This window comes from Ambystoma mexicanum, chromosome 5p, assembly GCF_040938575.1.
Source record: "Ambystoma mexicanum isolate Mex_15411 chromosome 5p, UKY_AmexF1_1, whole genome shotgun sequence".
Lineage (NCBI taxonomy): Eukaryota > Metazoa > Chordata > Amphibia > Caudata > Ambystomatidae > Ambystoma > Ambystoma mexicanum.
The window spans coordinates 751,124,862-751,136,279 of NC_090930.1; the positions used below are offsets into that span (position 1 = coordinate 751,124,862).

Here is an 11,418-nt window from a genome sequence, read left to right on the forward strand (position 1 = left end):
TACCTAGCAATGCTGGTATATGTTGTGGGCACAGCATCAGGAAAGATATTTACTGGGGCAATGCCAGAATAGATTATGAGTGTACCTTCAAGAAAGGGATTTACAGTGGCATGCTGGCATATATTCTGAGTGCAGCTTCATGAAAGTGATTCACAATAGTAATGTTGGCTTACATTTTGGACACAGGATACAAATATTGTAAACTGTTCTGTTGTACAGTTGGTGGTCTGGCATCTACTAGAGGTTTTCATGTGTTAACCTAAAGACCCAATTGTTTTTCTTAAATCAAAAAGTACTGTCAAATCTGCCACTTTAAGGCATTATTTAATAAAAACATATACAAGCCTCCCAGCATTATTTTGGGTTCCCTTGTGACGGTCGGTCGTGAGGGATTCAAAAACCACCCTGTATTATTTTTGGCTCCCTCGCAACGCTCTGTCTCTAATGCCAATTCGGGGAGAAATGTTTGCCCCTCCACTGAAAATATTCACCAGCCACCACTGACTTTAAATAATTTAGGATGTCAATGCTCCCCCAAGCACCATTCTAACACCAAAAGCAGCAGAGTTCCCAAGTCAGTTGATGCCCCGTGCCTTCTCAAAAAGCACTCAGGCTTTTTAGAAGGTCAGCTGCACCCTAGTATCCCAAAATACACAGACGGCACATGTTTTCCGATACCAACGCCCCAAAACCCAACAACAACCCACCTCCCTCGAGGCTGTTGACATTATGTGCTTCCCAAAGCTTGGTGACATAAGGGCAGAAGACACCAGTGACCCCCAAGGCAATAAATACCCCATTTCACACAAGCATGCATCAGTGGTCTCCACCAGACACCAATGGACCTGCAGTCACCTTTTGGTTTCCAAATCAGAAGAGACCACAAACGAGGACACCAAAGTTCTCAAACCAACGTGCAGCGAATCAGCAGACACCTGGGTTACACATCAAAAGCTATGTAATGGCTTAATGGGGGAATGGTTGTTGGCTGTGCTACAAAGAAGAAATATTCGGCAAAGGACCAGCACAAGAAAGTAAAGCATCATACGCAGAGGCCAAAAACAGGTAGCCGACGATTTAAGCGTTAAGTGTGTCATCTCCGGTCCGCCTGTCCACGGGACACTGTGGGATGGGCGTATGCTGGTTTAGAGGCGCCCCGTGGAGGTCAGAGATATGGAGCTGCTTCCATCGCCGTGCCAGACAAATGGGTCTCCGCCCTGCAGCGTTTACTAACGTGGGGAAGGAATTATGAACGGGCAAGCACTCACCATGGCGGAGTAACCGCAGCCAACACCGGGCGATGCTCATCAGCTGTGGATGGCGACTGTCACAGGCAAAGCGGGTGGAGATGGGGCGGGGCCGCCAAACAGTGAATGCTCGCTGATTGGTGGAGAACGGTTGGTCAAGTGACAGGAAAAGCTCAAGGAGCCAATCAGTAGAAATCATCTGCTACTCAGGTACTGTGTATGTTTGTGTTGTGGCTTCACACACACGCGCGCGCACACACACAGTGCAGGACCAGGAACCACACTGAGTGATAGAATATATTTCGTAATGCTTCTTGCTCGTGCAAAAAACATGCTTTAAACTTCACCGAAAATCCGCCTAGCCAAAAAAGAAATGTCAAAGAAGCCTTTCGACGTTTTAAAAAAACGAAAAAAGTCTATCGGGAATATAGTAGGAAACTTCAACCGCAACGAGAAATTTAAAAAGCGAATTGTATTATTTACTAAAGAAAAACAAGCATTGACAAAACCAACAATTTTCACTTCTGTATATTGAAAATGTTTCTGGTTTTGTAATCATGTGTTCTGTTTGCCACACGTTGTGGCAGGTATTGTTAGCATATGGCAGGTACGTTTTGGCATCATATGTAAAGATACTTACACATTTTTATGTTAATGTTAAAGGTTTTTGTATCACGCACGTCACCACTGGAGTGGTCCCCAGGCGCTCTAGCGGATCTGAAAAGGAGGGTGTGGGAAAAAAAGGGTGGGGATGGGGAGGAGGGTTAGTAGGGTGTAGTGGGAAAAGGAAAGTGAGAGTTGTGATGTCCTGTTGGCAGCTTCAGTTCGGTTTGCACCGTTCGCTGAGCTTAAGTGCAGTGTTCGGGTCTGTGCTACTTCCCATGTGTTTTGTTAGTCTGTTGTTGCAGTGTGGTGAAGTATGTGCGTATTGCCATAGCTCCCATCCTTTTTTGTCACCAAGGCGGGTGAAAACACCCGATTTTCGTTTTGGCAGGTGAGGGGCCCATAGAAATGAATGGGTGTATGAGGGAGTTGGCAGGTGATTCTCTGCTTTCAAGGCGGGTGACAACCGCCAAAAGCGGGTGAGTTGAGAGCTATGGTATTGCTGTGCAGAGATGTGGCTGTGTGACTTTCTGTATGGGAAGTGTATGCGGAAAGTTGAGGTTTTAGAGTTGGGTTAGCAGGTTTTCCTTCCCTCTTTGTCTTTGCTTTTCTGTGCTTAACATCTATGAATATCCCTTGTGTTTGGTATTGTAGTTTGTCTGCTTAGTTGGCAGGTGTGTTGAGGAGTGGCTGTTTTCCTCTGTGTTACTCTGGTGGTATGTCTACCTGGCTGATGTTGGCATCTTCCCTGCCCTAGGTTGGCAATGATTGGGATAGAGGATTTTGGTCACTCCCTACCCAACCACTGGGGGGTACTTACCTACCTATGTTTCCTATGTGGGCATGGGTTGTTGGGTTGTCCTCCCCCTGCCTTCCGGTTAGGGGAGAATAATTTATGGTCATGGGTTACCCCTTAAGCTTCTTGTTTCTCGTTGGATGTATGCTTCCTAGTCATTTCCTTCTGGTTCTGGAGCAAAGAGCCACATTTTGAGTAGTTTGTGGATTGGGACCAGACAGTTCCAGCCCACTTCCGGGCAACACACACATGGCCCTGAACTAGTCAGCGAAAACCAAGGCTTTCCCGGGTGAGTGCATGACCTTATAAGGATTTTCCTGACCTGGCAAGGCAGGAAGGTGGTCACATAAAAAGATGGCCACCATCTTTTTAAGCCTTGCGGCCCAGCCATGTTGGGACACCATCCACAGTAAGTAGCCAAACACTGTAAGCGTGGTAGGGCTAACGCAAATTATAGCGAAAATAGTAAAAATGCAACTGCTGCCACCAACTTCTCTTTTAAGCACATCAAAGGTCACCGAAAATCCTCTGTGGGTTAGCTCAGGGTCATATAAAAAATAAAGCTATTGCATTGCATTGTAAGATGTATTGTGCAATGATACAGAGTGACCCAAAAATAGGTAACTTGTATTAAAGTAAGGGAAACACAGTTTCAGTACTGACAGTCTTAAGGACTAGTCAGTTTCCCCATGATAAATGAGCAAAAAGTCAGTGGAGTGAAGCACCGAGCTTCACTTCACTGGAAAAAGGTCAGGCCAGATTCAGAAATGAAAGCAAAAAGAGTAGGGGTCCATAGAAATGGAGGGAAAGTGGCCTAAAAGAGAAATCTTTCCTAAACAGTGGGGATGGAACTCTGCTCAAGGTAAGAGAACTAGGTTTGCTGATCCAACACCTAGCTCCTCTCCAAACAAAATATACAGCCCTTTGATTCCTGTCCCTGCTTTGCAGGACTGGGGGAAGGCTCTATTGACTTCATGAACCCATAGGAGGCTTGGATTTCACAGAGGGATTGTTGGAGAGGGGTGTGGACAAGGTCTACCTGCAAAGCTAAGACAGACAAATACCAAACCAACAAAAAGCACAACCTGCATTTTTAAAGGCTAAAAAATACATTAAAAAACTGAGGGACAAGTCCGCAATCAAAAAATAAATCCGCAATGCCTCAGGAATAGGTGCAACAGTTTGTCTGCTTAGGATGTTTTTCATGTCCAAAATGTAGCGGGAAACAGATTAGGTTCTGAAAGAGTGTGGTAACATCCTGTTGCCAGAGGGTAATCTCATGCAGATAACACATTAAATTAGCAAACAATTAGCCAGCTGGGGTGCTCATGTAGCATATAACCTGGGTAACACTGGCTGTTTCACACCTGGTGGATTCATACAATGTGGCAGGTTGACTGAGAATTAATCTGTGTTGATCCAATGCATATGGTTGCACTCCCACAGAGTACATCACGTATTGCAATTTTTGCAAAATAAAACCCCCACAATTCAAAGACAGGGAGATTTAGTGTGCCCCGTGGCAGAAAATCATTTGCATTGATGAACTAGATATTATATTGCTGAGCAGCAGTGTACCTGCATGAACTAAATGCTTGCTACCGAAACTCGCATTCCAGACACTGACATAACTAATAATTCAGATTTTCCACACATACGTTACAGAAAGTCATAATTCTATTAAAGAGGAGAAGGATTATGCTTCTCTTCCTTTACTGGAAAATCGAGCAGCATTCAAATATAACAGTTTCAAACAAAAAAGAATAACATCGCCAAAGCTACATTTCTCAATAAAGTCTTTGAGTGTAGTTCATTCTTTTGTGTTCATGAAAACAAAACCACGTGACTATTTCCACCAATCACCACATAAGCAGTCCTTTATCTTCCTTCACAATCCCGTGTCCTTCCTCTTTCTTTGTCTGTGTCCCATAAACTTCAACCTTGCATCCCAACCGGTAAACGCTGTCCAACAAATTTTACCTTGTGATCCAGTAGATTTATTCTCCACCATAGAACCTGAAACACAAACCATATTTCAGACTACTGTCCCAAGGGTGGGTAATCGACATGAAAATTACTTTTCCATATACTTTATACAACAATACTTTTTTCTTTAACATTATTATCATCACAGAATGCAATACGTTCACTTTTATAACATCGATTATTGGGTGGGATAATCCTTCACCTCCGTGTCTTTAATAGAATTATGACTTTCTGTAACGTATGTGTGGAAAATCTGAATTCTATATCAAGGCACATAGGCTCGTATTATGCTTGTTTAAAGCTTACTTACCACCAACGTAGTTATTTTTTCCACTGGCTTAAAATAAAAAGTCTTAAACGTCTATTCCTATGACCAGTCTGCTGCCTTCATGATGTCCTCTAGTCTGGCCCCTGCAAGTAAAGCCTTAGAGGCCATTGCTCCTCTCACTGAGTGAGGCCCATATGCATCCGAGTCTACTCCAGCCTGTGTCATCACCCATCTAATCCATCTTGCTAGCGTGGCTGTCGCTACTGCCCCAAATGGTTTCCTTATGGCTATGAATAACTGGTTTACCCCTGTGGGTCTCCTTCCCCTAGTCATGAACTCATATGCTGTAATACATCTCACTGGACATAATTTTGGTTGTTCTGGGAATGCCTGATATGATATTGATCTTAACCACGTTTTGGTCCTCTTCACTATATCAAAGGTTATGCTCTGAGGAGTTAGTGACTTCCTATTGATCTCTACAGCAGTTACATCTGATACCATCTTGCATGACAGTAAACATAATATCATAGCTAGTTTGGCTGATAATGCCTTCCTAGTCAGTTTGTCGTTTCTGCCCATGATAGGACCATTCTCAAGACTTTGTCTATGTCCCATATCTGTTCATATTTATGTTTTGGAGGTCTAATTGTTGTAACCCCTTTCAACAGTTTGCAAACTAAAGGGTGTTCTCCCACAGTTAGCCCCTCAATTCTCGGGTGTCCCACCGAAATGGCTGAGCAGACTGTATTAATCGTCCTATACACTTTGCCCTGGGCTGTTAACTGTGCTAAATAATTAACTACATGTAATACATCTGTTCTAGAGGGATGTATGTCCCTTTCCACATTAAATACCTCACGAAACATCAAATGAGCTGTAACATCGATCTAGACCAGAATTGGTGGGACCTGATGCTGATGTGAGAAAGCGCCAGTCTCTGTCTAGGTTTATTGAAGCCATTTTAGCCAAGTCGAAAGAAATGAAGTCCAACTAATGGCCCCTTCCCTTTTTATGATGATACAACAGGCTAACGCACCTATAGACCCACAAGAAAAGACAAAAGGGTAATAAGGGTACTCAAGTTTACCTTGATTTTATATCGGTCATCAAAAATCACCCCTTTGCTCTTTAGAGTTAAGGTCAAGAGAAGAATGATTATACTCTAAATGTTATCCCTGCCTCTGTCAGAAAGTGTAAGGGAGAAACAAGAAGGAATGAAGTAATTTAAATGGTTAGCCAAAAAACTTGTTTATACTATGCATGTCATATTTTTGAATAAGTTTATTAAATATTTAATAAAAAAAAAATATGTCCCTTTCCACACACCAACTGTGCCAACCTGACCAGGCTGTTCTGTATACCTTCTTGGGCCCAGGTGCCCAGGCCTCATCGATAATCTGTTCAGCTTCTTCCGATAATCCTGGCCTAGTCCAGGCTCCCCTGAAATTGTCCATGCAATGTAACTGAGGCTGCTTGTCCTGACTAGCGGGTGACCTTCTCCTGTGGGGTCCCTCACTATGTGGTCTAATCTCGGCAAAGCTATCTGAGTGTCAAAGGGCATCTCTAGCAGGTCTGGGAATCATGATTGACTACTCCAATTTGGCATATTTAGTAAAGTGGATACTCCCTGTCTCCTCACCTGCGCTAGAGTCCGTGCGATCATCCCAAAGGGAGGGACATCGTATTCTTTGCTCGGACCCCACTGTTGCAGAAAAGCCTCTATCGCTTCTGCCTCCAGGTCCGGTCTCCAGCTGAAAAATCGAGCAAGTTGCTTGTTCAACCTCAATGCAAAGTGGTCTGTCCTGCATGGACCCCATCTCTCCATCAGTGCCTGGAAAACATTCTCGTTCAGCTTCCAACCGCTGGCATCCCTGAGAAATCTGGAGTTCCAGTCTACTACCTCGTTCTGACAGCCTGGCAGGCATTCTGCCGTCACTGATATCCCTCTCTGTAGGCACAGATGCCAAAATTCTTTCGCTAGCCCCGCTAGCATTCTTGACCTCGTGCCTCCCAGTGTGTTTCTATAATGAACTGCTAACACGTTGTCCATCTTGAGGAGTACGCCACATCGTGCCCTCTCCTGTGTCCAGCATTTCACCGCAAAGGATCCTGCTAGAAGCTCTAGGGAATTTATGTGGATATTTAATTCTTCTCCTGACCTTCTTCTTCCCCTGTCGACAGATCTCTGTATCTGGCCCCCCATCCCCACTTGCTGGCATCGGATTCTATCATTAGGATCGGGGATGAGCCAAATATTGCCCTTCCATTCCATGCATCAATGTGCTGCAACCACCATTGCAGTTCCTCTTTTGCCTCTATAGACAGGGGTATCCTTTGTTCGTAGGTTGCTCGCTTCCTGAGGTGTTGTATTTTCAGTCTCTGTAGGGCCCTGTAATGTAGAGGTCCCAGGAATATCACCTGTATTGACGAAGCTAGGCATCCTACTATTCTCGCTAACTCTCTCAGGGATATCATCTGTGATGTTAACCATTTCCGGATCTCTTTCTTTATGTCGTTCACCTTGCTCAGAGGGAGGTTTAACGTTCCCAGCACTGTGTCTAATCTGAAACCCAGAAAGTCCATGTTCTGTTCTGCCTGCAGTTCTGACTTCTCCCAGTTTATTAGGAAGCCCATTTGTTGTAACAGATCCATAGTAAGTTCTATCTGTTCCTTGATCAGCGTTTTGTCCTGGCACATTATACAAATGTTGTCCAGATAAATGATTAGTCTGATGCCTCTCTCTCTGAGGAAAGTCACTACCGGTTTCATCACCTTCGTGAAGCACAAAGGGGCCGATGCTAGACCGAATGGTACGCAAGTGAATTCCCAAACTTGCCCTTGCCAGCGAAACCTCAGAAATCTCAGTTGTTCTGCTGCCATAGGTATGGTCAGATAGGCGTCTTTGAGATCTATTCTCGCCAGCCAATCCCCTTGTTGCAAAATGTCTCTCAGCAAGTGTATGCACTCCATTTTGAAATGTCTGTAGACTAGGAACGTGTTTAGTTCTCTTAAATTTATTATCGGCCTTGTCTTGTGACGGCCTCTCACTATAAACATGTTGCTTATGAAGCAGTCTCCTATGTTTGTTACCTGCTTTATAGCATCTTTCTGTGCTAGCTCTCTTATTTCTGTATCTAGTCCTCTTCGTCTGCTGTGCTGAGCCTTAATAATTTCGGACACCTCTCTTGTTTTGGGAAACCTATCCAATCTATGTGGAAGCCCTGTATGGTGTCTAAAACCCAAGCATCTGAAGAGATTAATCTCCATTTCTCTACACATTTCGCTACTTTCCCCCTACTGCGGGAATATGCGTTTGTGTTTTCTGCACCTGCGCATTTCTTCTCACCTGTATTAGGCTAGTGTTTTTTTCCTGGGTGTCTCCACCCTCGCCCTCTTCCTCTTGACGGGAAGAAACGGTTTGGCTTTCTTTCGTCCTGTTTCCAGTGTTCTCCGTCACTTTGGAACCTGTTACTGTATAAACAGCTGGCGGAGCGGCTCCTGCCTCTTCCAGCCCTGTCAAAAACCTGTCTGCCAAATACTCTCATCAGAGAGGCTTGTGCTTTGTCTATCGCCACATAAGAGTTGGCGAATTTTGTGAGCTCTTTAATAAAGGCATCTCCAAAGAGCTGCCCTTTCGCTGAAGCTGCTGCCTCAGATGCGGCTAACTCACTCAGTTTGAGATCAATCTTGATCAGAATTGACCTTATCCTTTCCACCATAATCGCGATGTTGCCGTTACCCATTAGGCAAATAGCCCTCTGGGCCCAACCCGATAAAATGGTTGGGTCGATAGGTTCATTTTTACCTTCGCCTCTTCAGCCATCTCCATTATCTTTGTAATTGGTTCAACCACATCTAACATTCTATCTTGACATGATCGCCAGGATCTGACTAATCCTTTCTTTATATCCTTCACGTACCTCCCCATGAACGTGACCATGCGGTCATCAATTTCTGGGGTCTCTGCGATCCCTTCTGGCAGGTGTAGCCTTGGACATTCAGCCCTCAATTTGTTTCTGGCTTCTTTTGCCAGTGGTGTTCATAGTCTCTTTTTTATATACGTCGCAATCTTGGCCAGAGGTTCCCATTCTGAGGACGTAGGGTGTATGAGTGCGTCCGGATCAAATTCGTCGCTGGCCTCCTCTTTGTCCTCTGTTCTCTTTTTCTTAGAAGCTCTTTATTCTTCTGAAGATATCACTTCTACCTCTTCCTCCGATGATGGTCTCCCCCATTCATCTCCATCATACCCCTCTGAGCTATCAGAGGTGTCATCATGCCATGTATGTTCTTTTCTTTTCCTTGCTTTTGCACTTGCTTTTTCGTGGCGAGTCCGAGGAGGTCTTGCCTTTCTCGGCCTTGCTGGCTTTTGTCATTCCCCCTTTATCCATTCCTGTACCCCTTATCCCCTTCAGCTCTTCCATTCCTCTGGAGAACTTAATCCAGTCCTCCATGCCTGCTTGTTGTTGAGAACTGTGCCCCATGGAGTGACTCAGGGCTTGTTGCAGTATCTCTCCCATGCCATGTTGCAGTCTTTTCTGGCTCACCTGAGCCCTGCCTTCCTCACTCGAGCTGGACATGATGGGTTTAAATGGGGACATTAGTGCCACTTTATCACTCAAAAACGCAGGTGTCTTGGGCCTGCATCTGTCTTATTATTCTCAGGGCAAACTGCGTTTTCTGGCACGTTCAATGCTTGAAATTCGTTTTCCCTGTGGCTGTTATGGCTTTTGGCCACTAGATGATGTTGACGTAGCATTAATACGCTCCTTCTCAAGCTTTATGCTAAATGACTTTAAACGCTTTGATGCTTTCGCTCCTTCCGAACAATGGAAATTTGCCAGAACCTTTTGCTGTGAAGCTCTGTGTTGTATGTCTGATCCGAATTACGGCACTCTATGAAAGAATGTCACAGAAGTAACTGACAAGGAGCACGGGAACCCTAAAGAGTCACTGTTGTGCTCCTCTGACTTCTGTGACCATAGTGCCCTCCAAAGCCTACGTGATCGCTGGAACGTTCATCCCGTCGCGTTCACTTTTTAAACAGAGTTATTGTTTTAAAAACCCCTGCGGATATGCTCCGCCACTTCAACTGAACACTGCGCGTTTACTCGCAGCGCTTATATAATCATTATAATTGTGTAAACATCACCAATAACACTCTCATTCAATAAAAGTACGTAACGTTAGGTACTTAACTGGCTGCCCAAGCAGCAAAGAAAGAGGAAGGACACAGGATTGTGAAGGAAGATAAAGGACTGTTTATGTGGTGATTGGTGGATATAGTCACATGGTTTTGTTTTCACAAACACAAAACGATGAACTACACTCAGACTTTATTGGGAAATTTAGTTTTGGTGTTGTTATTCTTTTATGGTTGAAACTGTTATATTTGAATGCTGCTCGATTTTCCAGTAAAGGAAGAGAAGCATAATACAAGCCTCCGTGTCTTGACATAGAATTACTTCTTCCAAATCTCACCATAAAGAAAATCTTCACCCACAATGTTGGCTCTGATCACCATAGAGACGGGGCCACTGCTGTGTTACCAACTCAATATCCAATCCAGTGTCATTCTGCTAGCATTGTTAATTGATGTATCATAAAATTCCATGGACCAGGCCTCCCTCACAGGCTGCAAACTGCCCACATTCATTCACAAAGCTCTGTACTATTTATTATTGACGCGGGTAGTATAGCTCATTCGCAACGCGCTCGTCCTGGAAACAAGACAACGCAGTGCAGCACAGATTTGAATCCTGGGTCTGTGCCTAGAAATCTCTTCGGTATTAAGCGCGTTATAAAAAAAACTATTATAATTCTACGAATTCCCTCTATCGCCCGCTCTAGACTTCCATGTTCCCTGTTCTGAAATTACTTGCCTCTCAACGGCTTTATGCAATGTGCCCCCATGACCATTTATCACAGGCTATGGCCAATGAGAGTGTTAGGCCGAAGCATGTGGTGAGCCAAAGCTTGCAGATCCCTCCTGTAGATAATCGCTTGAGTGCTTCTTCGCGCATTTAAGATCATAGTGTATTTAGTGCATTTATAAAATGGAATGAGCTACCCAGCCACCTCAGACTTGAATCTAACTTTTTGAAATTCAGGAAACAGCTAAAAACTGCTCTGTTTAAATGAAATTCACAGAGCACTTGATTCCTCTTCATTCCTCCCCTGACACTTTCCCACACTACTCGTTGTCCCGTTACAGTTGGTCCTTGTGTGTGCCCTGATGCCTGCGCGCTTTGGCACAATATAAATATATAAATAAATAAATAAATAAAAATGATAGCACGGTCTAAATTAAAACTTGTGCACTTTTCAAGTAGTCAGTGAAGGGGTTCAACTAGCTGCTCTTTGGCATGCCCATGGACGCTTTGAAATAGTATTGCTTCCTGTATAAGTGCCTAACAAGTGAACAATAAATAAATGCAAAAAGGCCCATTTGCCATGTATTTCTTCACAGAATTATGATTAAGTGCTCTCGTAATTTACAGCTAATGCTATTTATTTTG

At 44.1% G+C, this 11,418-nt stretch overlaps 1 protein-coding gene across 1 annotated transcript in view; it reads right to left on the bottom strand.

Moving 5' to 3' along the window:
• FBXL2 (F-box and leucine rich repeat protein 2) overlaps positions 1 to 1,389 on the bottom strand; it is an 838,595-nt gene extending 837,206 nt beyond the window's left edge. The window contains exon 1 of the mRNA XM_069613130.1: positions 1,269 to 1,389. Within this exon, the coding sequence (XP_069469231.1) occupies positions 1,269 to 1,271 (3 nt within the window). The 5' untranslated portion in view covers positions 1,272 to 1,389. The remainder of the gene's footprint in view (positions 1 to 1,268) is intronic.
• Positions 1,390 to 11,418: the final 10,029 nt, after the last annotated feature.